At 47.0% G+C, this 26,763-nt stretch overlaps 2 protein-coding genes across 2 annotated transcripts in view; one reads left to right on the top strand and one right to left on the bottom strand.

Annotated features, from left to right (window-relative positions):
• The window catches only part of LMO2 (LIM domain only 2), a 208,958-nt gene that overhangs the window by 58,712 nt on the left and 123,483 nt on the right, over window positions 1–26,763 (bottom strand). The gene's annotated exons all lie outside the window — the stretch shown is intronic.
• Window positions 1–26,763, top strand: part of KIAA1549L (KIAA1549 like) — a 93,839-nt gene that overhangs the window by 59,218 nt on the left and 7,858 nt on the right. The window contains exons 14-16 of the mRNA XM_054725430.1: window positions 71–288; window positions 5,987–6,116; window positions 18,329–18,679. Of these exons, the coding sequence (XP_054581405.1) occupies window positions 71–288; window positions 5,987–6,116; window positions 18,329–18,679 (699 nt within the window). The remainder of the gene's footprint in view (window positions 1–70; window positions 289–5,986; window positions 6,117–18,328; window positions 18,680–26,763) is intronic.

Genomic DNA, 26,763 nt, shown 5'->3' with positions numbered 1-26,763 from the left:
ACTTCTCCTGGAGTTGTGAGCCTCCGCTGTGCAGGGTCAGGTGTGGGCTTGAGACTATCTCTCTCCCCAGGTGAACAAAGCCCTGAAGCAGAAGTCAGACATCGAACACTACCGGAACAAGCTGCGCCTCAAAGCCAAGAGGAAGGGGTATTATGATTTCCCTGCAGTGGAGACAAACAAGGCCCAGACGGAAAGAAAAAAGGTGTATGAGAAATCCCAAAAGGAAATCGAGCACGTGTTGGATCCAGACCCAGAACTGTGTGCCCCATTCGCCGAGTCTAAAAACAGGTGCGGTCTGTAAGGCAATTATTTGAAGGTCGCTGTGCCATTGGTGGGATGAGGGTAGAGGGTGCCTTGGGCAGTGCGGTCCTGGTCCCTTGATCTGTTCGCTTAGGACTGTCATCTTTGAAGGCCACTGAGCCAGACCATCCTCTTGTGCGAGCACATGCTCCAGAATGAGTCTGGAAGAGAATAAAATTGAAGCCACAAATACTTGGGACAACCATAATTGTCCTTCCGCTTAATGATATTTTCAAACTTTAGCTGTTTCAGAGCTGGGTGAAGATATAATTATCACCTACCTTGGTTATGCAACTTCCAGATCAAGGGGCATGGTCTTTTTCAATTATTTTAGAGGCTCTTGCATAAGAAAAGCAAATTTCATGCCTCACCTTTTCATTCAGCTGCGGTAAGTATTTACCACATAGCTACTCAGAGCTCCGTGCTGGGTTCATCTCTTTAATTCATGGATTTGTTGGTGTATTTGACATTTGTTGTCACCTACTATGTATTAGCCACCACACAAGATGCTGAATACTGTCACAGTCATGTTGCTTTTTCTCACTCATCCATTCAACTCATTCATCATTTTATGACAGACAAGACAGCCCAATTGCTGCTCTTAAGGTCCGAATTGGGTGAGAAAGATAACCACCTCAAAAGTTTATGACTCACAAGTGTGATGCGAGTTGAAATGTGAGGTGCTATAACAGTCTATCAGGGGACCCGGCCTCCCAAGGGCAGGTTAGGCCCAAGGGTGGTTTGAATTGTCATCCTTCCAAGTTGTGTTGCCAGCTAAGCAGAGAGTGGTCTCACCTGCTGGGTCAAGGAAGAGAGGTTCTAGCAAAGCTGTGCGCGCCCATCTTTCTTCTTCTCCTCCCCACCCCGAAGCACTTCTTCAGAAACACGCTTTCATGGTTTGAGACCATGGCTCCCAAATATACATTCTCCTTGGTGATGGCGCCTTGGCTGAGAGCATGCCGATGCCCTGACCCGCCCCCTGGCCTTGGCAGACACTCTTCCCAGACTGGGTGGGACAGGGCCGTTCCTGCCTGAGTGGGTGTTTATTAAAAGCAGACATGACCATGTGACAGGCTTGGATGGAAGACACAAAATCAAGCTGGGAGGGGAGGCTAACATTTTTGAATGGACTTGACAGAATTTGTTTTCAACAGAGAAATGAGGGATTGTTAACCCAGTGCTTCATTGAACATGCTTCTCATTAGGCTGGGTAGGGACGGCAAGCTGTTGATGCGACACCACACTGTGACAGGGGACACAATGCTGGTGTCACCGTGTTGATAACTGTAGAAAGAAGAGGAGATAGGGATTTTATGGGGAGGCTGGGGGCTTTAGCGTTTACTGTGCATGTGGAGACCTTTCAGTTCGGCAGTCTTTCATAGACAGGGTGGGAGGTTGTTTTTTTCTGGGTTTCCTGCTGACACTCAGAAAAGGAATCAAATCATGTGCAAATGAGAACTTAACTTGGAAGCTATCTGAGAAATTAACAAAACTTTCCGCTGAAGCTTTAACATTTTTTTTTAATTTTTCAATTATAGTTGGCATTCAGTATTATATTAGTTTCAGATGTTCAGCCTAGTGACTAGACATTCATTTATATAACTTATGAAGCGATCCCCCTGATCAGTCTACTACCCATCTGGCACCGTACATATTTATTCCGATATTATTGACTGTATTTTCTATGCTGTACTTTACATCCCTGTGACTACTTCACAACTACCAATTTTTACTTCTTGACCCTTTCACATTTTTCACTCAATCCTCCACACCCGCTTCCATCTGGCAACCATCAGTCTGTTCTCTGTATCTATGAGTCTGTTTTGATTGTTCATTTATTTTGTTTTTTAGACTCCACCTATATGTTAAATCATATGGATTTGTCTTTCTCTATCTGACTTATTTCACTTAGCATAATACCCTCTAGGTCCATCCAGGCTAGAAAATATTATATGGTAAGGTTTCATTCTTTTTATGTTGAGTAATATTCCATTGTATATGTGTACCACATTTTCTTTAGAACACACATTGGGAACTGCTTTCTTAAACTATAGTAGGATTTAAAAGCTCCTAAAAATCAAACAGAATTTATCATTTCAATTCAGCCTCCTCAGGTACTGAATTGGCCATTTAGTTGGTGCCTACCTGGATGAGACAAGGCGGTACCTGAGGAGGCTGAATTGAGACATATTATATTTTTAGAGGTAAGAAAAACTTACTTCTCAAATTTGCAAGTTTCCAAATTTATTGACTTTTAAGGAATAAAGCAAAATAACAACAAGAAATTAATACACCTCTTGGAACTCTATTTGGTTAAAATAAGTAATCTCTCTACCTAGGAGCCTAATTGTTTCTAAGTAGTTGCTTGCACACCATGCACACTGGTGGTCTGCTCAGTTGCGATTCATAGTAAACAGCAGCCTGGGTACTCTAAAGGCTGCTAGCGTGCACTACAGCATCTAAGCTCTCACCCACACTCATGGTTCCTGAAAGAGCTTCCACAGTCTCACGTTGTATTTCTAATGCTTCCAAAATAACCTACTTTACTAATCCTGGGGTTTTATTCCAACCACCCTTATTAGTAAATCTTTTCTAAATGGGCTAATTGGCAATCTCAGGGCAGCTGTGAAATCTACTTTAAAAAAAAAAAAAAGGTCTGTAAGTAGGTCAAGGGAGAGAGTTCTGTGGGGTCTCTCTTAAATCACTCAGGGCGGATTCTGTTTTACAGAGCTGTGCTCCATTGCTAAAGGAAGCCTCTCATTGCAGACAACTCTAGGGCACGTTTTATTATGGCCGGCTTTACACTCTTACATTAGTCAGGATTCTTTTGGTTGCAAGTGATGGAAATCCAGCACAAACGGGTTAAATAAAAGGGAATTTGTTATTGAACATTAATTGAAAGGTCAGGGCTTCCGGTGTGGCCAGATCCCAGGGATCATGCAATGTCTCCCATATTTGTCTTGCTCTCTCTTCACTCTTAGCTGGCTCCTTCTCAGGCAGGCTCTTCCTCTCAGCGGCAGCAGCACCTCTAGGCTTATAGTCTGTCTTCTTAGAAACCTCAATGCCAAGAGAATGCCTGTTTTCTGGTTGCTCTAGCAAAAGCCCGGGGATTCAGTGTCCTCGGACCAACTCCCTCTGACCAATCACTGTGGCCCCGGGGGTGCGATGCTGTGATTGTACAGCCTGATTCTCATGCCAACCCCTGGAGTAAGTGAATGCCACAGAGAACAGCATGTGAGTACCAGGCAAGCGGAGATCACAGGTGCTCTCTAAAAAGGTGTAAGCCCTCGTGGTGAGGGCGTAGGTCTATTGGTATCTGTTTCATTCCCTGGGCTAATTTCGAGGGTAGTGTTTTGCTTTGGGAGTCCTATTGTCTGGTCTAGATTAACAGGGTGTGACTGCCATGTTTTGATATTCGGGGGGGGGGGGGGGGGGGGGGGTGATCTTGAAAAGGCGTGTATACGTGCCAGATTTCTGGTTTCCCACAAAGCCCCTGAGAACAAATAAAGCAACTGTTTTACCTTCAACCCGTGAATAGATAGCATGTTAGAATCCAGACAGAAAATAGGTGGTATCTGGGGAGTTCTCTCAGGATAGATGCTCTAAAATGCAAGTTATTAACAGAGGGAAACTTCTTGTTGGATGAGAAGGAAGCTGGTGATTTTGTCACTCCAAGGATCACATGAAAGTTGCCTGTCCCCACTGGGCCTCACTCCCCACTTTGTTACTTCCTGTGGAAAAAAAGCAAAGCCAAGCCACAACCCTCATCTGTTGCTGTTGTTTTCCTCCTCTTCAAAAAATTCCTCTAACGACGAGTGGAAACAGGACAGTGGTGGCAAATGTCGGCGTTTCCAAGGGGGAGCCGAGTGGGGCCTCTGAACGGGCTGCCCCCTGGGACCGACCTGCTTGGTGCCCAGGTGGGCGTGTGGCTGCCTCTAGGACTCGGCTGAACTGTCACCTCTCCTGAGAGGCCTTCCCTGACCATCCTATCTAAAGTTGTCCCCATCCTCATCACCCTCTGTTGTGGAGCAGATGCGAGTGAACGACCACTGGAGCCCAGACCAAATTAAAATTTAGGGAGCCTTTATTAGCCGGGTGGCCGGGAGACCCGGCGACTGCTCTGCCTTTCTCCACGCCGGGAGACCAGAGAGCAGCAGCGACCCTTTGTGCAGGACCGCTTTTAAGCACATTAACCACATCCGGTTTTTGCAGAACAAGTAACCCAAGACAAAACAGTTTTTCCCAAGCAACGTCAGGATCATGCCAATGACGACCATGTTATTCACAGGGTCATCCTGTTCTTCAGAAAGCCGACAGTGTTCTGTGAAAGAAGGCTACGTGCTGGGATGGGGCCATGAGACCGTATCTCAAGGCCTGGCCTGGTGTCAGCACTGACAACTCTATCTGGGGCATAGTCCACGGCCTCTCTGGAATGCTCAAAAATTCCCACTCTCCAACACCTCGACATCCCCTTGTTGTTTTTCTGAACATTATTATAAGGCTTTTATTGCCAACAATACTATACTTTATCGTTGATTAAACACACACATATGAATATCACATATATAGGGTATCCCCCCAAAATGTATACATACTAGTACACTGAACAATTATAAAGGCAGTGTTTATTAAAATGTGTTCAAAATTGAGCTATCAGCTATTGAAGTGTGTGTCACATTTTTGAAGTCTAGATGAACAGGTATTTGTGTGTGTTTTTGTTTTGGCTTTTAGAATTTTTCTCAATTACAGTTTACTCGATATTATTTTGTGTTAGTTTCAGGTAGACAGCACAGTGGTTAGACAATCATATGCTTTGTGAGTGTTCCCCCTGATATTTCCAGCACATAGCTGCTACCATACATAGTTATTATTGACTATATTCCCTATGTAGTACTTTACATCCCCACAACTGTTTTGTTGTGCTTCTCATCTCCTTGTTTTTCTTACACGAGGGCCTTACCCTGTTTAGAGAGCACGTGCCACTCTGAAATTATCATGTGGTTTATCTCTCTCTCTCACTAGAATGTAAGCTCTGTCTTGTTCACTGTGGACCTCCATCATCTTTCATGGTGACAGGAACATAGTAGGTACTCAGTAAATATTAGATATGGGTGGACGGATGGACCAATGGATGGAGGAGCCCCAAATTGCCTCTAGTTCATGACTCCGTAGGCCAGAGGGGAAACCACTGTGGTGAAGGTAGAAAAGAAAGTCTATCGAAGTGGCAGTATTAAGCACCCCATTAGCCTCAGGGTTTATTAACACATCATGGAACCCTGCCTGCAGAATCAGAAAGATTAATAGGAACAGGAGGCTGCTGAGTCAACAGTCAACAGAAGCAAGTTTGTTCTTCCAGTGTTAGCTCTTTTAAAGGGTCCTGGGGAAGCCTTTGGCCTAGCCATCAGCAGGATTTTAGATGAGGTTGCAGTGTTGCGATGGACTGTAGTTACCAGATGAAAGAGCATTTACAATTCAGCCACATGGTTATAACATCTGGAAGAAAAAAAAAATCTTTATTCCACTATTTCTATAGCCCCCGGTGGCTGGGGAGCCAATACCATCAATTCTGAGATTTGTGAGGCGAATCCAACCGAACCCTTCATTGGCCGCCTGTATTTTGGATCAGTGGAGAATTCCATCTGTCAGGGCATTTGCTGCATCATAACAGTTGTTGGATTTTCTACAGGCAACAGACGAAGAACTCTGTCTACCGAAGCCGGCAGTCTCTGAATAGCCCAAGTCCGGGGGAAACCGAGATGGACCTTCTGGTGACGCGGGAGCGACCCCGGCGTGGAATTCGTAACAGCGGATATGATGTGAGTCTCTGTTGGGTCAAGCTTTCCTTTCCCTGAAAGCAAAAGGCATAGAGTATCCCGTAGGTTTCAGTTTAGTATATAGCTGTGGAATTTAAAAATGCAGTAAAATATTTTCTGTTTTATTATTTCTTATTACCTGTTTGCAAAGTAAGGCTATTTGGAATTGCCAGAGTAAGAAATGATTGGTACAAGGGTCTTGATTTCCAAATGCAGTCATTTAGAAATAGTCCAGTATTGGCCTTAAACTCAGATTCTAAACTCTGTTCTTAGAAACTCAGTAAGAACCATGGCCATGGGTTAGAACTCATTTGAATACAGGCTGCTTTTAATCCATAGCAATGCTGAGGAGTTGGATTTGTTGATTGCATAACTTCTCAGTTTGCCATGGACACGGTGAGGTGTCAACAGAGAGATTTGGTGATTTCATGTGATGAAGTGTATGCGATATGCAGTGATATCTCCAAACTGCAAAAATTCTGCTGATCCCATCAGACTTCCCCAGATGATCAGTTATGATTTGGTGCCTCCTGTCACATTGTGCCTCCTGTCACATGTCACTGTACCTGTTGAGTTGCGCTCACATGAATGATACCCTGCTGAGATGTTCAGGAAGCTTCACCCAGCCCTGTAATTTCAGATGGTCTTGAATATACTCTTAGGTCTTATGAAAAGTGTTTCTTTCCCGTTCTCCTAAAGTGTTTCTCTTATTACAAATAAAAAGCTTTCTGTAACCGAGCTATGATCGAAATATGTCTGGATAAAGCTTTGTCATAATTTGTGAGGTTGTCATTTGAAAATGACACTTGACTTCTTAAATATACCATACTAATTTAATGGCGAGAATATTTCCCCTCCCCGCCCCCTCAGGATTTGGTCACTGTATTCTACAATAGTTAAAAATGAAATTTTTTTTAATGGTCCGATTAAAATCAGAGATAGCCTACCTAATTTGAATTTCTAGTTACCTTCCTTATATTTAAACTTGATGTTTGTGTTGGTGGTGATATCCTTCTCTCTTGTTTCTTTTTCCTTTTTTAATATAAGACAGTTTGATAGTTTCGTTTTTTGAAATTCTAGATGCTCTGGGCAAATCATTTTCCCCCCTCCAGATTAAAGTATTCAACATTAATTTTTCTCCTCATAAAAGTACTTCTTATACCAAACTCGGTCCTCAGTTTAACAGTCAGCCTGCGGTTGAATATTGGGCATTGGGCTTTTCCTGTTAATCTCTCCCTCCCAACAGTGCCTGTTCTTTCTGGCTGCTTGTAGCGGGGGGAGCTTTTTCTTCTGCAAAGGCATCTCTGAGGTATGACAGGATTCTTACGTTATCTCAAGATTAGTATTTATAGGTTTCTTTGAGATTCTAGGCACATAAATCCTACTAGTTGAGGAAATAGGCCAGAGGTTTCCGTGTTTTGAAAAGAGAACATTTGCATATTCTTTTAACCACTGTACCATGCGTGAGAGTACTCACTCTTGGAGTACTTTGGGAATGTCGTGTTAGTAAATTACCTGGGAGGAGAGAGATGATTTTTAAAAGGAGGTTGCTCACCCCTCACAAACATGTACAAATATTCCAATCGTAGCTTACATTAGGAAGACACTAATAGACTTTTTAAAAATATACATTTCTTTGAAGTGTGCACATGATCTCGGAAATAATAAGCAAACACGTTTCCTTAAGAGAAAATGATCATCTAGGGAACAGTTTTTAAGAATATGGACTGTTGACTATGAGAGAGAAATTGCTTCCTATGTCTCCTCCTGTGTTCTTGATTCTAATCATATGAAAAGTGGCTATCATTTACTGACTGCGCCCCGTAGACCAGCCCCTATTCCAGTCTTTCCCTGCGTATTGTCTAATTGGATTTGCAAAGTCATCCGGGTACTCTCATTATGCCCATTGTCCAGATGGGAAAACCAAGGCACAGGGCAGTCACCTAATTTGTCTGCCCACCTCCAGAGCCCATTTCCTTAATCACCATGCCATAAGACTTCTATCTACACCCACCCTCCTAAACATCTGTCCTCACCTAACATAAGACTAGAAGATATTCTATATTTCTGAATCTCTCGAAGAGGCTCACTGTCAGGTCTCACGAGAATTCTTGCATGGAGAATTCACACCAGCAAAAAAAAAAATGGACCAGCAGATAAAGTAGAAAAAGAGAAGAGTCGTCGTTTTAAACAATGCATTCATTTTCTGAGCTCTTGATTTTCCAAAAAAGTCAAGGCACTCCTGGCAAAAGAATCCATTCGCCCAGCAGTGAGCAGGGCATTCAGCTGGAAGCATGTCCGTCTTTCTACTGGGACTGGGGAACTTGAAGCCGGGCCAGAATTTCCAGTCATTTCTGCCAGATTAGGAAGCACCAGGGGTAGCTGCTCCTTGACCTGGTAGGAACCAAAGCCCTGGGAGATGGATTTAATTGTGAATGTTCCCAAAGTTGACGACGTTAGAGTCCCAACAGAAGAGCCTGCATGTAAAAAGCAAACAAACAAACAAATACATGTTCCACAGGCAAATCTTAGCGCCAGGACTGAGGGAGGCCTGGACTGTTCCAGGTTTTCCCATGGGGTCCCCTTCCGGCCCGCACAGGAGAGCCTCTTGGCTTCCAGGGCTTTGGGAATCAGTGTGTTTTGCAAGAATTCTCAACCTCCTAGTCACGCTAACGACGAAGGGATGGAACACACTCCTGGCAGAACCTCTTGGCTCCCAGGGCTTTGGGAATCAGTGTGTTTTGCAAGAATTCTCAACCTCCTAGTCACGCTAACGACGAATGGATGGAACACACTCCTGGCAGAACCTGTGGCTCATTTGGGTAGTAATTTTCTAGAAGGAAGCACCCCCGTTAGAAGAATGCATGATTTTAGAAAGTTGTCCAAAACTGATCACTCCTAGATGGCCCAACCATATCATCAAATTAAATTTTGGCATTGAAATGAATCCCTCCCAGCGCATAAAATGGGTACAAGAGATCATGTCAGCCTAATATTTAAAAGCAAAAAAAGAAATCTGTATTTCAAAATATTTTTTAAATGTTATTTTCCAAATGAAAGTCATAGAAAACAATGAAGCAGTGAGGAAAAGAAAATGGCCCAAATGTGAATTCTGGGGCAGAATAAAAACCCAAGTGATCCCCTCTCTCCCGCCCCCTCCCCGCCCCCGAGTCGGCCGAATTAATAACCTCTGCCTGTAGCTGATGAATCAGACTTTGCTTCCAAAGGGCAAGTAATAATCCGATCGTTCCCCAGAAATAAAAATCAACCTGGATCTGTGTTTGGAGTTTAAAAATCTATGACAGGAATGGGGTCAGCTATGTGCCTTGGCTGTGAAGGAGACCAAATGGATTGTCTGAATTACAGCTTTGCAAATGAACGCTGCTGTCTTGGAACTAGAGACCTTTGTAAGCTACTGCCCTTGGGTCTCTCTGGCACCTTGTCCGAGGTTCCACGCCCCGGAGGCACTCAGAGGGCATTCGAGGCAGAATGGCGGGCTCAGACCCTAAAACGTGGGCAGTGGGTGGAGAACGTGAAGAAGGGTGATGGGTTCATCGATGCACCTCAGAAGGGAGATGGAAGGCTCTGCCACTGCAACCAGTCACCGGTTCTCATTCCAGAGGCGTTCTTTCCGGGAAATGGTGTGAAATGTTCGGGAACACCAGCTGCCTTTCCATCCGAAAAGTTCATGTTAGTCTACACAAAAAGGGGTGCTACACCAGAGAAGGTCCAGCTGCAGAAAACACGAAGCCATTTAAATAGACAAAACATGACTATGAAGAATTGGATGCTCCTCAAGTCATCGGAGGGCTGGAGCAATGTTCCAGAACATTCTTGAGGAGGGGCCGCTGCCTCTGCCCAAAGCAGGAAGATGGGGAAGTGGCTGCCCTGGATCTGACGAGGAACAGAAGGATGGGCGCTGCCTCACATCCTCAGCCCAGACTGCACACTAGTGCACGTAATTACCAGAAGCTCATGGAGGGCCACATGCATGTAGCTTAGCCGTCAGCCTCCGCACTACAGGAGTGCACGCTGCAGAGAGGTTCCAGCTGCCGTCCACTGTCCCCAGCACGGCACCACGGGAAAGGGAGATGAGAGCAGGATTGGGAAGCAGTCGGGGGGAATCGGTGGAGGAAAGCAAAGCAAAGGGGAAGATGGGAGCACCGCTCAGCGCTCAGCACACAGGCCCCAGCCGCCTGCTGGAGGCCGGGCGCATGGTGTTGTGTGTGATGGGGTGTTAGTCTTGCTGGCCTCTCTGGGTTGACAATGCAGCCGGCTTCCCTTTGATCCAGGTGAGCAGTGGTTACTGGAAGGAGGCCAAGGAATCGGAATAGTTGTTTTGATGGGTTCCATTTGCAAGGGGATGAAATATGATCTGGAAAGTCCTCCCTCCCTCTGCCCTCCTCTCCCCCCCCCCCCCCCCCACCCCCCCGCCGCCTGCAATAGCCTATAGCAAGTCTGGGGCCTTCTAGATACATTTGTAAATCCCATTATTAGCAGGACTCTCTCCTGCTCACCTACTCCCACCCTCCCAGCATCTTGCCGCTTCGGCATGACGGTCGGAGGCCAGGGCAAAGCACGGGAATGTCCTGGCAGCTCCTGGTGTTCCCAGGACAAAGTACAATCAGCTTCTAGTTTCACTGAGAGGCAAATGGTTGGATTTGGAGGCCTTGTCCTTCGCCTCCACCTGCTGCTGCCCCAAGAACTAGGTGCTCTTATGTTGACCCCACTCCCCGCACCGTCACCTCCTCAGCATCCCACCTAGAACCGTGTTACGTGTGTCTCCCATCTCAGCTGTCAATTTCTTTATCCTACCTCTGCCAGCTGCTTTCAGCTATTAATAACCCTGGCTTAATCTGTTATCTTAATTTATAGTACATTGTATTTTAACAGAGGCTTTTAATCCAAAGGAAATGCATGATCATCTGAAATCAGGGTCCCTCATTGAGCCTGAGGCAGAGGTGAGGTGTTTGGTGGTGAAGAGGGCCTTTGGGCGTAGGCAGTATCTCACCTGGCTTGTGGCTGCCCAGAAAGATATTTGTTAACCCCACAAAGATGGAGGTCCCTTGGCAGGTGGGGGGTGGGAGAAGGGGGTCAGGAAGCAGGAGGCAGGAGGCAGGTTTAGGAGGGAGCAGGCCAGGATTCAGGATGGCCTGCCTAGTGGCCTCACTCAGAGCCAGGCCTTCCCTGCAGGCCCAGGACCTCCCCCAATGCGGGCAGTTTCCCACTGGGCAGGAGACAAGCAGCTTCCCTTCTGTCGTGAGCACACAGTGCCATCTGCCTGCTCGTTCTCTGATTCCCTCTGATCTGGATGCCTCCTGCTCCTACTCTTTACCCGTCTCTCCCTACCCCCCACCCCCGCCTCTTGACCACTGTAGCCGCTTATTGCAGGCCAGGGTCCCCAGCACGTTCTTGGTATGAATACCTGTAGGAGAAGGGAAGGAAGCAGGATTGGGCAGAGTTCAAAGCTGGGCTGTGCACAGATACCACAAGGTCTCAGCTCACCCACGGGGAGCTCTGGAGCTCCCATGGACCTGCAGAGTTGTCCTGAGTAACAAGGTCAATTCCCAGTCGATAGCTGAGCAGCTGGCCGTGTGCCCGGAGCGGGGGGAGTGCGCGCTCCGGTCCTGAGCAGCACAGCACGGCGTCCTCTCTGCACTAGTCCCCCAACCCTGGTTCTCCTTGGCCCACATGTGGCCTCCAAACCCCCACAGGAGCCAGAGGCCAGCAGGCAAATGAGAACCCCCCTTGGGAACTGCTGTCCCTTTCCTTTCCTCCAGCAAACATGTATTGAGTGCAGTGGAAACATTGCATCATATCTGCGATGAACATAGGAAAATTCAACAGCATAGGCCCTGAAAGACAAAGGAAAAAGGTAATTTAAATATTGCAAAACAAAAAACATTTGCGTATATTCTGTTCATATTGTACATTGCAGGTTATCTTTTTGCATATTTCTTTATAAAGTTGTATACCTGAGCCATGTGTGTGTACTATGTGGCCCATTTAAGGATTTTCAAAGGTTTTACTATGCATGATATTTACCTCTCTGCTGGCATTAGCATCTAAGCCCCACATGTACTACCTGTGGGAGGTTCTATGGAGAAGAGAAAGATGGATTAACTCTAGTACTTGTCCAAGGTGCTTTTACGGACAGACAGGTACACACATACACACACACACACACACACACACACACACACACACACGCACACACACACTCTGCTGTGGCAGTGACCTTGGGTGGGAGCAGGGAGTCCTCCTGAAGGTTCGAGCCTGTCTGTCCCACAGCCTCCGCGGGTTCCAGTCCCCAGTACTCACCTGCTGAAGCCGCCAAATAACTACCAGAGGAATTCAAAACCATACGCCCTTGTTTAACATCCTTCAGTAGCTCCCACAGCTTCGGGGAATAGACTCAAACGCTCAGCTTCTGACTCAGGACTCACGCTCTGGCTGGCCCGGGCCTGCCCTTCTAGCCGAAGCTCACCACCCTCGTCTCCAGCCCCGCGTACCCTTCCCAGCCTCGTCGTGTGGTGCCCCGTCTGTGTGTGTGCGTCTTTGTACAGGCTCATCCCTCTGCTCTGAACATTCCTTCCAACCTGCTCCGTGCAGGACAAGGTTTCTCACCCTCGGCACTATTGACATTTGGGGCTGGGTGATCCTTTGTCTGGAGGGCTGTTCTGTGCGTCATAGGATGTTTAGCAGCCTCCCTGGCTTCTAACCACTAGATGTCTGTAGCACCTCCCCATCGTGACAACCAAACATGTGTTCAGACCTTACCAAATGTACCCTGGGGCAAACCCCTTTCCCAGGTGGGACCCGCCTGTCCAGGCACTGCTTTCAGAACTCGGTTGAACATTATCTCCCCCAGAATCTTTTCCGACACCTTATCGCCATGGGTCTCACTTAGATGCCTGTCCTTGGTGTTCCAGTAGCACCTGGGACTCACTCCAATCAAAGCTCTTACTCCTGGTCTTCCAGCCGGGAAGCAGGTTTATGTACATCATTCCCCCATCGGACTCCTCAAGGACAGGAATCATGTTTTATTCATGCTGGAAACCTCAGCACCCGGAGTAGGAACTGGCACGTAGGAGATGCAGTGTCTCTCTTTGCTGAGCAAATGAACAAACAAGTGTGTCGACCAGAAGAGGTGACTCCTGAGCTGAAACCTGAAAAATAGGGGGCAGATTTATAACTTTGAACTATGTAAACATTGGCTTTGACTGGCCTGTGGAGAGTATAGACGAAAGGATGTTACCACCGTTTAAAGTTAAGTCTAAAGGGTGCTGATCAGTGGGGATGCTTTGGCTAAAAGAACGGAAAGCTCGAGGAGGGGCACGAGGATCAAGATGGTTTACATCGTGAAGGGACAAGTGTTGGACCGCAAGAGCCAGTCCCCATGGAGATTATCTTTGACTAGTAGCCCATTTGCAGGAAGAATCCTGCAAGCGGCCGCTGCCAAGGCATGCGCTGCCGCCACCATTGCTTCCACCGCGCCTGTACCCACGTGCCACTGCCGCCCGGCCCGCTCCGCCCCCGCTCCGCCCCGCCCCGCCCCACCTGGGCTTTCCCTCTGGCAGCCACCTTGCTTTCCGCTTTTCCTCCCTCTACCTTCTAAGTTGTCTTCAGTCTTCACTCCTCCCTCCCTCAGTGTATGCAAATTAACCACCATCTTTGTTGGGCAATTTGCATACTCGTTCTGATTGGCTGGTGGGTGTGGCTTTGGCTGGTGGGCGTGGCTTGGGCGTAGCGAAGGCGCGGTCAATTTGCATATTACTATTTTATTAGGTAGGCTAACAGATTTCTTCTGGGGAATAGCTGAGTTCGTGGTTTTGTTTTTCAAAACTCTGCTTCAGCAAGATGTGAAAAAGGGAAGAGGCTACGGAAACTCATCTGATTCCAGATATGATGATGGAAGAGGGCCCCCAGGAAACCCTCCCAGAATGTGCAACTGGACATGCACATTCATAGCGGAAGGAAACCATCAAGCAGTGGAGGGCTGACCAGGCTGGACAAGTAAATGAATGTGTATGTCTAAACAAGAATTACTCTGTGTCCTCACAGTCGAATGAGGTCGCGTTGGGAATTCCCTCACAGGGATCTGGCATGACTGACATGCAATTCTATAAATGCACATGTTTGTCTCATTATCTTTTTGTATAGTTTATTGAAAGTATTAATATAATTTAATAAGTAAATATTTTTAGGTTACATAATTGACTACTCATCTTTATATAATTAAAGCTCCGAATTTGAAAAAAATTAAAAGGCTATGTATTTAGTACTGTTGGTGTCCGTTTTCAACTTGTGAAAGTGTTCATTGTTAATTTGTTCTCATTTATAAATAAATCACATTATATATATTTAAAAAAAAAAAAAAAGAACAGGAAGTTCACCCAACTCAAACTATCCTAAGTCGTTAAGGGAATGTGTTGGGTACCGTGACTCCGGGGCTCCGGTTCATTTCTCTGCCTCAGGCAGCACTGTCCTCTGCACATGTTGGCTTTATCTGCAGGTTGGTTCTCTCTGGGGGAAAATGGCTGCACAGCCTCGGGCCTCACATCTGCATACTGCTTTGACCAACGCAAGAAGAGAATTTCTCTTCGCAAATGTGAACAAGGTTTAGGGGTTGTACTCTAACTGAGCCACTGTAGGTCAAGGGCCCACCCCTGTATCAATAACTGTAGCAGTGAGGGTGAGGGGAGGAGGAGGCTTACACGGATTGATTTAACTCAATCAGAACTCACCAATGGAGCTGGGCCAGCTTAGACCCCCCGAGACACAGGGAGAAGAGTGGATGGATGCGGAGGCCATCCACAGCGCCCTGCACCTGAAGAATATTGATGGTTGGGCTTTTTAAGGGGCAAAAACCACATAATCCTCCCTGTTGGTCCTCCCTCCATTTCAGCCTCTTATCTTGGGCCGACCCTCCCTCCGTAAAGGGAGGATCAGCATGGTGATGAGCCAATGACCACTATTCCCAGGGGCTTGGGAAGCTCTGGCTGAAGGTAGAGATTGTGTTTCAGAGGCAGATAGAATGACAAAGAGGGGTTCTGTGAGCCTGTGGATTTTTCAAAAGGAGAGAAAGCAGGTGTGAGTTGGCGGTGGGAGAGGCTGTTTGGTTATGGAGCAGTGTTGACTCTCCAGATTGACCCTCTGTCTCCAGCCACCTGCAGTGCCCACTCAGCTAAGAGGAGGGCTAAAAGCAGGTGATGACTCACCTCAAAACCAAGAAGCAAAATAGCTCCCCATGAGAGAGCCACTCTTTTGTGTTTACTTTCAGGGTGATTCCTTTTTAAAAGGTATTTTTAATTAATTGACAGTGGCTCATAGATTATTCTCAGCGTTCACAGAATTACTATGGAACGGTTATGCTCGGGGCCTCCGGAGCTGGGCTGCGTCCAAGTTCCAGCTCAGTGCAGCAGTGTGAATTTGGGCTAGTTACTTCACCTTCTGCGCTGTGCTTTACCATCTATAAAGTGGAGATACAAATGATACCTGCTTATAGGGTCCTTGTGAGAATTAAATGAGCTGTCACAACTCTGGCTAGCAGCATCCATGGGAGAGAGAGAGGGATATGCTTTTTTCTGTTCCTTTTCCATTCTAACACTTTAGACATCTCAGAACGGATATGAATTTTGTCACAAAGAGAGGATTGTATTTTCCAAATGGTGCCTTTCTCCAGCATGATGGGACGACAGAAGGGCTCTGTAAAAGGGGCCAAGGCCTTCTCCCCAGTGCCCCCACACTGGCTGCACTTCCAAAGGTGATCGCTAAGGTGACACAGGGCAGCCAGTCTTTGTAACTTAAGTTAAATGGGATGTTGTGGCTTGCCCAGTGATTGTATTCCCACCGCTCTGTGGAGGGCAGCAGGTTAAGGGGGAAAGAGAAGAGGATGGAGCCTGACGCTCCTCCTGCAGGATGGGGAAGGGTTGCTTTGGGAGCAGTGAGTAATGCTGAGACCTGTCCACTTGCCGAGGACATGGAAACACGTTCTTTTACTCTTGACTGTCCACCCCCATAACCTCCGTGTGATGAAAAGTGCCACCCTGCTTAGAAATCTACGCGAGACCCTGTAATGTCACTTCCACTCACCTAAGATGCAGAAACACAGCGTGCTGATTGCATGTCCTTCTAGCTCCAAAGTGGTTGTGGGTCATCCTTTGGAAAGCAATCAGAGTGAAGTTAGAAAATTTGCTGAGAGTTTTTAAAACTCCATTTGCACACCTGTGGCGGAAGGGAAGTCATCAGACCCTTATTTTGACCCCCCTCCCTGTTCTGAGAGGCAGTTTCCCTTTATTGTCAAAGAAGCTTTGAGATGCAGGCTCGGGAGGAACTGCTGACTTCCCCCATTGCCCTGGGAGCTCCTCTCCCCGCAGAGGAGGTGGAAACTCCCTGCAGCTTGGTTTCCACAAGCAGCTTTGTAAATATGTTTCTGCTTCCTCGGTGACAGGCAGCACTTGCCATGAGGCTGTTAAGCAGCCGGAGCGGGCATTAAAGGCAGAGAAGCAGCACTGTTTTATGTTGCTCAAAGGACCTTATTTGGTGGGGAGAAAAATGGGCCTGGAGCCAGAGCCATCCATCATGGCCAGATGGGCCAGAAATCTGTCTCACTGAGCCCCCTGCTTGGCCTTTGCTGTGAAGCGGCAGAGTTTGTTCAGAATCTGTTCTCCTTGCTGGGTGAAACTGTGGTTGACACTGAGCTGAAAATCGCTGCCTGGAGGCACATTTTGGAGAGAGCCTTCAAATTCTTGTGCTCCAGAAATGACGTGCCGGGGTGAGGCCACGGGATACTGCACACACGTGTGTATCCTGGAAAGGAGGACTGTGTAAGACATCAACCCACTTGGGGGCTCATAACTCAAGAAATTCTAGAATATATGGCTCCAAGAGTCCTTTATTCTTCCTCTTCAATTCCATCCTATATAATAAAAGCTTAATATGCTAAGTATCCGGTCATCTGGTCAACCAATCCAAGTGTGATATGCTAAGGCCACTCAGCCGCTTGCTATGATGTGCACAGACGAGTAGGTTAGTTTGCTGCTGGGGTCTGGCAGATCGGGACTGAGTGAGACGGGCTGGACACGCACTGGAGCCCTCCTGCAGTCCCTCCCCAGCTGGCCAACCTCCTGCATCCCTCCCCAGCCCCAATCATGCACCTGTGGGATCCCTCGGCTTGGCCTCTGCCCCCTGGCAATCCAGGACCCCTCAGGGGATGTCAGAGAGCTGGTTTCTGCCCGATCCCACAGGCCACCACCCACAATCCAGGCCGAGTAGCTCAGTTGATTAGAGCGTCATTCCAATACACCAAGGCTGTGGGTTCGATCCCCAGTCAAGGCACATACAAGAATCAACCAATGAATGCATAAATAAGTGAAACAACAAAAATTGATGTCTGTCTGTCTCTTCCTCCTTCCCTTCTCTCTCTCTAAAAAAAATCAACCATTAAATAAAAATCAGCCATTAAAAATCAACTATGAAAATAAGCATTCATTGACAGGCAAGCACAAGACAGTCCATGCAGCCTGCTCTGGAAGCTGATAAAGTCCTAGCTCTCTGCCCATGTAGATACCATGGCTACTCCCTAAATGAAAGGTTCCCTGGAGAAAGGCGGGAGAACATTCTCAAACTTCACCAGGCATCAGGATCTCTGGGTGGGTTTGCTAAGGTACAGATGCTGTGTTCTGCCCCCAGAGCTTCTGACTCAGTGTGCACACCTTGACATCAGTGATCTAGAGGCAGGTTTTGTTATGCTTTCTGAAATTGGCATCAGGCAGCCAGCAATTTGCTAACCAATGGCTGGACCCAGGACCACTGAGAGAGTTAGTCTAGAATCTAGAGTGCCAACCCTTGGGAGTATAGACTGCAGAACGCTCTAGATTCTCGTACCTCACAGGCATAGGGGCAGAGAATGTCTCTAAAAGGTTTTAGAGAATACCATTCATGTCGTCAATGAAAAGCCATTTCTCACGGTCCTATGCTCATTAGTAAAGCCGTGGCACTGCTCGAGCTCTGGATAAGTGAGTGCACAGGGATAGCTGAGCGCATCCTTACCGGTGCAATGATAGCTGACTACCCATCACATGAATCCCTGGATAGGGCACACATGCCTGATATCACCAGTCCAAGCGGGACAGTTGAGAGCACGTTACAGGCAGCATTAATGGAAAGGAAAGTGAACTAACAAATCTGTGGGCATTTGTTTGATTCCACAGACTGAGCCTGAAATCATAGAGGAAACCAACATTGACAGAGTTAACGAGCCGCGGGGCTACGGCAGGTCGCGGCAAGTGAAGGGCCACTCGGAGACGTCCACGCTGAGCTCCCAGCCCTCCATCGACGAGGTCCGGCAGCAGATGCACATGCTGCTGGAGGAGGCCTTCAGCCTAGCGTCCGCGGGCCACGCGGGCCAGAGCCGGCACCAGGAGGCCTACGGCTCAACACAGCACCTGCCCTACTCAGAGGTGGTGACCAGCGCCCCGGGGACCATGACGCGGCCCAGAGCTGGGGTGCAGTGGGTGCCGACCTACCGCCCAGAAATGTACCAGTACAGTCTGCCCCGGCCGGTAAGTCAGACATCCTGCCCCCCGGCTATTATCAGGTCAGTCCTGCCCAGGGTGTTCCAACAGGGGTCTCCGAGGGGGGCGTCTGGTGATAAGTCACCTTGGAATTTGGAGATGGGACTTTACTGGCCTCTCATCCTGTCCTCTGGTCCAGGCCTAAGCCTTTGAGTCCTCTGGACACATGCCCTTATTCCAACTGTAATGCACTTCGGGAAGAATTTCCTTTGCTGTTATCCCTCCTGTGAAGGGCTGACCTCATTCTTCGTGCACTGATGGTTTTCCTACGTTTCCAAGTGCGAGGACCCATTTTAAATGTCAAAATTCATCGCAGAGCTGCTTGTTAGGGGTCCGTGTAGCCTGGTGGGTCAGAGGAGATGCTCTGGAGGCAGGGGGCTGGACTCTGAATCCCAGCTCTGCCACTCACTGGCTTTGTCACTTGGGAATGTCACTTAAATTCTCTACAGATGAAATCAGCAAATTAAAATAACCTACTTCCTAAGGTTATTGTGAAGAATAAACCAGTTGATATATGCCAGATACTAGAAGAATGCAGGCACGCAGAAATGACATAGAGGTGTCAGTCACGTTTATTTCATTAAGTGGTAACTTCACTTCAGTAGCTGAGAAAGCACCCAATGACCCGAGCTTCCATGAATAAACAACAATTTTAATTAGTTTGCATTGTGCTCATTATCATAGTATCTACATATATCTTTTTTTTTAAAGACTTAGTTTTATAAGCCATACACCATAATAGACGATGCCTTGTACATGTATAGATTCCACCTTTGTATAGATTCCATGTATAGATTCCACCTTGGCCTATCCCCAAGGATTACTCACTAATAGAGTTTTATAAATCATCATAGTGATATATAATTACATAATAAAAGCTAACATTTGTTGTGTTTCACTGTTGCGAGGTACTGATCTAGGTGTCATGTGTATGTTAGCACATTTATTTCGTTCTTACTACAAGCCTCTAACACAGGGTCTAGTTTTATCCTTATTTTACAGATGAAGAAACTGAGATTACACAGTTTGTTCAAGTCACACAGCCAGAAAGGGGCAGAGCCAGGGCCCAAAGCCAAGCAGTATGGCACCAGAGCCCATATTCTTAACCAGTGTGTTTTTCTGCCTCGTGCTGTGTTACATTGGCATTTATATCATTCCTCTCATTTTCTGTAGCCCATGGACTTGGAGAGCCTTGTACTAACACCAAACATGTTAGCATGTCATTCCTAGCATGTCATTCTCTAGCCTAACCTTTCGCTATTGATTAAGCATTAGCAGGAGAGACTAAAGTTTGTTTGAAATGGAACCTCTGAGGCTATGCTTGGGTGAGGTCATCATCATTGCAGGTACAGAATTTCTGTTTTGTCCATTTGTTCCAGTGTGGTCAGATCTGGGGACTCTGACTCATGCTGATTAAGCTCAGAACAATTATTTATTCACAAACCTGCAAGGAGAAGCCAGATGGCCAGGTGGCCAGAATACTTGTTTGCTGGTCCACAGGGTCTTTTCATTAGTAAAAGCCAAGTTGGACAAAGTGAGACATTATCAGAAGAGCTGGTGTCAAAGTCAGCTTTCTTAGTCTGCAATATGCAAATCCAGAGAGTGTAGTCAATAAAGGAAACAGGATGAACATCTTTTTTGCATCCCATTTTCTGAGAGATGGGTGGAGTAATGCAAAATTTTTATACAAATTTTAAGCTAAAACAGGGCTTTAGGGCCATGTCCAGATCTCAGGAATACGACTTTCGTTTCTGCTGTCAGGGAACCTTGCTGGCTACGGTCAAGAAGCGCTGCCTTCCGGAAGAGTGACAGCAACTCTGGGGCCACCACTGGCCCAGCTCCCATCAGTCTAGAGTCCCAATCCTTTTTTCAGAAAATTTAAAAAATTCTCACTGAACCTTACAAACCTGTCACCTTGATATATTTTCCCATGGTAGTCCTATTATAGTTTTCTACTAATTGAGCATTAAACTAGTGCCCACTTTTGTGGGGAAAGAAGGAATCTCCTCACTGAGACTGAGAAAACACTCTAATCTTATCACACACAGGGTGGGGGAAAGTAGGCTTAAGGTTGTGAGTACTCAAAACACAGATAATTCTTGTCTTATTATTTATTCATGATTGTATTACTTTTCATAAAACAACCATAAACTGACTTTTGCCCCACCCTGGATATACTAGCTCTTAAGTGTCTGTCCCCTGAGAAAACTTACCTGTATCCATTCTATAGTGATTCACACTGACTTCAGTCTCATTGGTTCATCCCTCCTGAGCTCCATGTCCCAGGACTCTGCCCCCAGTCCAGAGTAGAATGGCACTCTCCAGCTGAATGACCTTAGCCAGTGACCACAACTCTGAGCCTCAGATTCCTCAGTCATAAAGTGGTGAGGACAAGAGGGCTGCAGGGCCGGTGAAATCCAGGTACCGTGCTTAGCACAGTCCTGGCACCTAGTCAGCGTCCAGTAGTCATTTGTCGATATTAATTAAAGTACTTTACACGGCCCCTAGCACATTGAATTACTCAATAAATGCTAGTCATTAATATAGAAAATATCCTCTCCTTTGCAGTGGGCCCTCCTAGTTCTATCCCTATCCCCCGACAGTTCTGAGATGACATCTTCTCCTGTTCTGTGAAATTCCTTTCAGCGCATGCTCTGGGTGCCCCCACTCAGAGTTCCAGAGAAGCTGCACTTATGTCTAAAGATGGTTCTCAAGAACAGCGGGACCCCTTTGGCTGGAGGCCAGATTGTGGGAGTCCATGCAGAGATCTGGGTTTCAGAGAGAAAATCTTAATCAACAGGATGAGCCTTAAAACCAATGGCAGGCAAGAAGATGCCACAAACCACATACATCCGTTACGCTCGGTTTAACAAAATCATCTGAAAATGTCATTGTGGGACATATGAAAACTTAGATGGTTCCCTTTGTCATAACACGGGGTGGGCAGTTGTGCCACGAAGGGCAAAAAACATCAGCCTGATATTCTTTAAAAATGGCAACACCAAAAAAAAAAAAAAAAAGGGGGAAAAGGCTTGAGAAATAACACAACAGAGAGGGAGGCCATCCAACCCGTAGGATATCAAAGGCAGTTCTTTTGTTATTAAGGTTTTCCTTTTTTGCTAACAGCACATGTGGCCCCTATTTTCATGAAAGGAGAAAATAGCCTACAATGCACAATAATAGCCTACAAGTCAAAATGATGGTTCTTAACCCAAGTTCTTGTGGAGCCCCCGTGCGCTACGGTAATGAGGAAATCAATAGGAAAGATGGCAATTTAGAAAGATCACGGTGATCACTTTTCAGCTTCCCAAAAGGAAGGGCTCTGCGCTCTGCCGGAGGATGATTGGAGGCTGGTGGTCTTACTAGCCCATGCACGGGGCCACGCTGATGGCATTTATACCAGGGAAAAGGTGACTGCTGTCAGCGTGGGATTTCTGCCCTGCATTTTAGGAGACGCTTGACCATATTTTACCCCTTAAGTCTCTGAAGAAATTGGATTCGACACCTAATGACCAATCGGATTTGGCTAGCAGCTGTAATGGGTCTGTGCCAAGGGGAGGGAGACCATCCTTCGGCCTTCCTGTGGGTGTCTGAGAAGGGGTTTCCATGAAAGGAAGCAGGTGAAGGCATCTCCCTCTACAATTACTAGAGGCTTCACAGATGGAACTGACAATAATAATGATGATGATGATGATGATGATAATAGCAGTTGCCATCTATTAAGTTCGCTGTGTACCTGACACTGATCTAAGTGCTGTGGCGACATTATTTCTTATCATCGAACAACCACCCTATGAGGTCAGTGTTATGACTCAATGAAGAAACTGAGGCTTGGAGAAGTAAAGAAACTGGTCAAGGTTACACAGTTATAAAGGGAAGAACTGGGGTTAGAACCTCGAGCTGTCTAACTTCAAGGCTCACTCTGTTTCCCCCCTGTGGCCAGGCCGATCATAAGCATGCCCTCCAGGCTCCAATGAGAACTCGAATCTCCAAAACTTCAGTGTGATCTTCTCAAAAGGAGGCGTACCCAGTCTGAGGGGATTTTGTCCATTCCTTTCATTGCCCCTTGTAAGGAAGACATGTTTTCCTCCTCTCCCCTCAAAAACAAAACAAAACAAAATAAAAAGACCACTCCCAAACCTTTGCTTATGGTGAGATAGAAAGACATAATTTCTTGTGTTCAAGAAATGTTACATTTCTCATGTTTCTCCAAATCAAATTTGAATCTGTCCTGAGGTGGGAAATTCAATGTCAGTTGTTACGGAGCTCCCTTCACCTCTAGTTACACCAAAGTCATTGGTGGTTGGATGAAGTTGGATCCCCAGGAACGGGTCCTCCCCAGGGTGGCTCATGGGGCATTGTACCAACTCAGGAATCATTGAAGGTGGGTCACTGTCATTCCCAGGCCAGCCGGAGCAAGGGATCTTTGCCTTTGGAAGTTCCTTTTGCCTGAAAAATTCCTTTTGAAAACCAACTGAGCACCCAACATCTGGCAAATGCATGCCCCTCTGAGTTTAGAAACATCATTCGCGTGAATAAAAACCCTTAGTCGATACAGGAGGGCTGCGTGGGGAAGAGAGAAGGAGGGAGGAGAGGAAGTCCGGAGCATACTTATTTCAGCCCACAAACTCAGATGTGTAAGACACATGACCTTCGATATTTTTCTGTAATCTTCTCCACATGCCAGAAGCTTACTGTCAGTCAGGGCAGTCTCCCTCCATATCCCCATGTTAAGCTTATTGGGGTTGGGGTTCCAAACCATGCTGAGGGGGTGGGGAGAAGGCTTCAGTATCTGGCCCCAGTCTGTCCTCATCTCACTGCTCTGGCTGGTGTCCCTGAGAAGTCCTTGTTTCTGCTGGTCTCCAGGTGATAGACCAGGTGGAACACAGCTGTGTCCTGGTCCTCCTGCTAATAAGCTCTCTGCAGACCTCTCCATTTCTTCCTCACATGCTTATGAGTTCTGGGGGAAGTGGGGGAATTCTGTGCTGCTGGTTCCTGGGCTTTCCTAAAAGTGGGTTCAGGTCCCTTTCTTTAAGATTCCAAACTTTGCTATGGTATTTGTGTCCTCTCCTCCCCCTCCCTTCCCCCTCCCCCCAGAGCGAGGCAGGACACACAGCCCCTTCATCAGACTCATCAGCATCTAAGCTCCCTTGCCTCCTTCTACCTCTCCTCTCATCTATCCGAAGGGAATTTACCTTATCTAGGGGCAGAGTAGTCTAAACCTACCTCACTTCTTCCAAATCTCTTGTTTGGGCATCAACCTTAGACCTTGAGCACTTCGGGGCTTAGATTTTTGATAGAATCCTAAACTCTTGCTGTTCAATAGCTCTGGCTTTTGAACTACCAATAAGAACTGGCTCTTGGACCATCTTCATTGGCCGTGGCCTTCCCTGGGGCAGGAAGGTGGGATGCCCTCAATGCTTGGGACAGGGGAAGGGCCTTGGATTCAAGAACTGTGTGTGTGTGTGTGGGGGGGGGGGGATGATGTCTTTCTATCTCACCATAAGCAAAGTTTTTGGGGTGGTCTTTTTATTTTGTTTTGTTTTGTTTTGTTTTTGAGGGGAGAGGAGGAAAAAAAGAATGTAAAATTCTCAATTTCATCCTAATAGACACGTCTTCCTTACAAGGGGCAATGAAAGGAATGGACAAAATTATAGTTGCTACAATTACTATATCAAAATATTCTGTCTCAGCCCTACCCAGTTTGGCTCAGCGGCTAGAGCGTCGGCCTGTGAACTGAAAGGTCCCAGGTTCGATTCCGGTCAAGGGCGCATGACCGGGTTGTGGGCTCGATCCCCAGTGGGGGACTTGCAGGAGGCAGCCGATCCATGATTCTCTCTCATCATGGATGTTTCTATCTCTCTGTCCCTCTTCCTTCCTCTCTGAAATCAATAAAAATATATTTTAAAAAAAATCCTGTCTCAGAAGGAAGGGAATATCACTTCTCGAGTACCTACTATAAGATGTGAAATGAGTCTTTCAAACAGCCTTTGAAATGGAGATATTATACTAGTACCTTCATCACCTAATGAGACGGTAAGTTGCTCAAGGTCAATCAGCTGGTAAGGATCAAAGCAGAACTCCAGCCCATCTTTGTCTGACTCCAAACTCCTGCCGCTGTAGCATGCCACCTTAGCTCAGAATTGCAGGACAGTGCCCTTTCCTGGCTGTGTGATTTTGATGAGACAGTTTACTTCTCTGGGGTTCAGTCTCCCTTCTGCTAAGGTAAGGGGTGTGTCCTGAGTGTCTCCTGCTCTCTTTCCACTTGAACCTTCCATGACTCCCAAGGCCTTGGGAGCCTCAGATATTCTCTCAGTAGCTCTTGGTGAACTGACAGAACTACAGGATGTAAAGTTATTTATAGCTGCATGTGGCTTTCGGTGGACACCTGTTCACCTGGCGCAGTATTCTCAGGGTCAGCACAATGCAGTGGGAGGGGTACCATGCGGTGAAACCCAGTGTTGTCAACAGGTATGGAAAGATTGGCACATCCACTCTGAACTGGATGAGGGCCTCCAGTGAGGGGGGGGGGGGTTGGCATTGGCCTGTCAGTGCTCCTTCCCTGAGGAAAAGCCTGAGACCTTCTGACCCGTTCCTCTAGCCTCAGGCTGCCCCCTTGGACTATTACCCCTATAGTGCCACCCTTGACGTTGCTCTTGACCAGATTCCTCTTCCTGGATGCATGCACATGCACAGGAGGGACCAGCACAGGTGGGTCTCACCTGGACTCACTCTCTACTGGGATTGCTAGAGGGGTTGGCCTTGACCCTTCCCCCTCCCCCCCTCTCCAGGGACATGAGGACTGAAACTTGGAGCAGACTGTGCACCTTCTTTCCCTCTATTTTACAACCAAAACTTCTGGTCCCAGGGTGTCTGACTCTAGCCATACCCAGGCTCCTTCCACCTCGAAGATCTAAGACCTAGTTACAAAGACTGCCTTGAGTCCTGGATCTCTGAACTCCTTCCTAGGAGAGGGCAGAGATTCCAAAAGACAGGGTCCTTGGTCACCAAGCTGGGCAACCTATGCCACCATCATGAAACGTGGAACCGGGCAACAGTTTTGAGCAATAGCTTCCAATGGGGTCCCAGTCACAGAGCAGCCAGCAGGGAGCCAGTCCCAAATACATGAGAAAGGAAGCCAGTATTAGAGCCCAGAGGACTGTGAACCACGGGGGACTTGCACAGAGGGGATGTAGGCAGATGCTATGTGGGACCCAGGACCCAGGTTGCCTGTTTGAGGCCCTGAGGATACAGCCCCCAAAGAGGGCTCTGACCTCTTCTGCAGTCTTGCTGGGTACCTGGATATTTTTTTCCCAAAGAAGGGAATTCCCTTAGTACTTGTCCAACGTTCAGCACGTTTCATCAGTCCTCCTGGTGAACTGGTACAGGACAGCCATGGACATAGAAAGCTTTTTCTTGGCTGGAAACTGTATTGACTAGAGAGCAAGCCTTCCAAGAACCAGGGGCAAAAAATAGGTTGTCTGTCTCCTCTACTGGTTGTGAGAGGCCAGAAGAGAGAAGAGGGACTATCAACCCCTGGCTCTCTTTTGGGAAAGGTATGTCCTCACTTGTTGGTTTATGGATAATAATAGAATGCAAAGTGGGAAGGACACCTAGGACAATGATTTTTTAATTCTCAGCAAAACGTGACAGTTCAGGGAAGTCCCCACGCTGTCATCGTGCAGGTAAGTGAAGAGCCAAATTCACCAGGGTACACCCTCCCCCCGCCCCTGCCGACACATACACACACACCTCAGCAACCTAAAATAGAACCATGAGCTGAAACCAGAGCTGGAAATAGTGAGTAGTAAGCAAAAATGAAAGGTGGAGTGGAGTCCTTGAGATTCCTCTTACGTCTTGCATTTGCCACTGTGCTTCAAAGGTATGTTTTATCCAGGATCAGGTTGTTATTTAGTGGGTTGGCCCTAATGAGTATACAGTCTGCCATAATGCTGAAAGGAGGGAGACTCATTCAGTTTAAAGATTCCCTCTGCTGCTGCTTTTGGTCCTGATGCCTTCAGTCTAATCTTGTCATCTGGTCATTGAGAGATCTGGCAGGCCTTGGTACCTAA

Source organism: Eptesicus fuscus, chromosome 13 (assembly GCF_027574615.1).
Source record: "Eptesicus fuscus isolate TK198812 chromosome 13, DD_ASM_mEF_20220401, whole genome shotgun sequence".
Lineage (NCBI taxonomy): Eukaryota > Metazoa > Chordata > Mammalia > Chiroptera > Vespertilionidae > Eptesicus > Eptesicus fuscus.
This window is presented reverse-complemented; position numbering and strand designations above follow the sequence as displayed.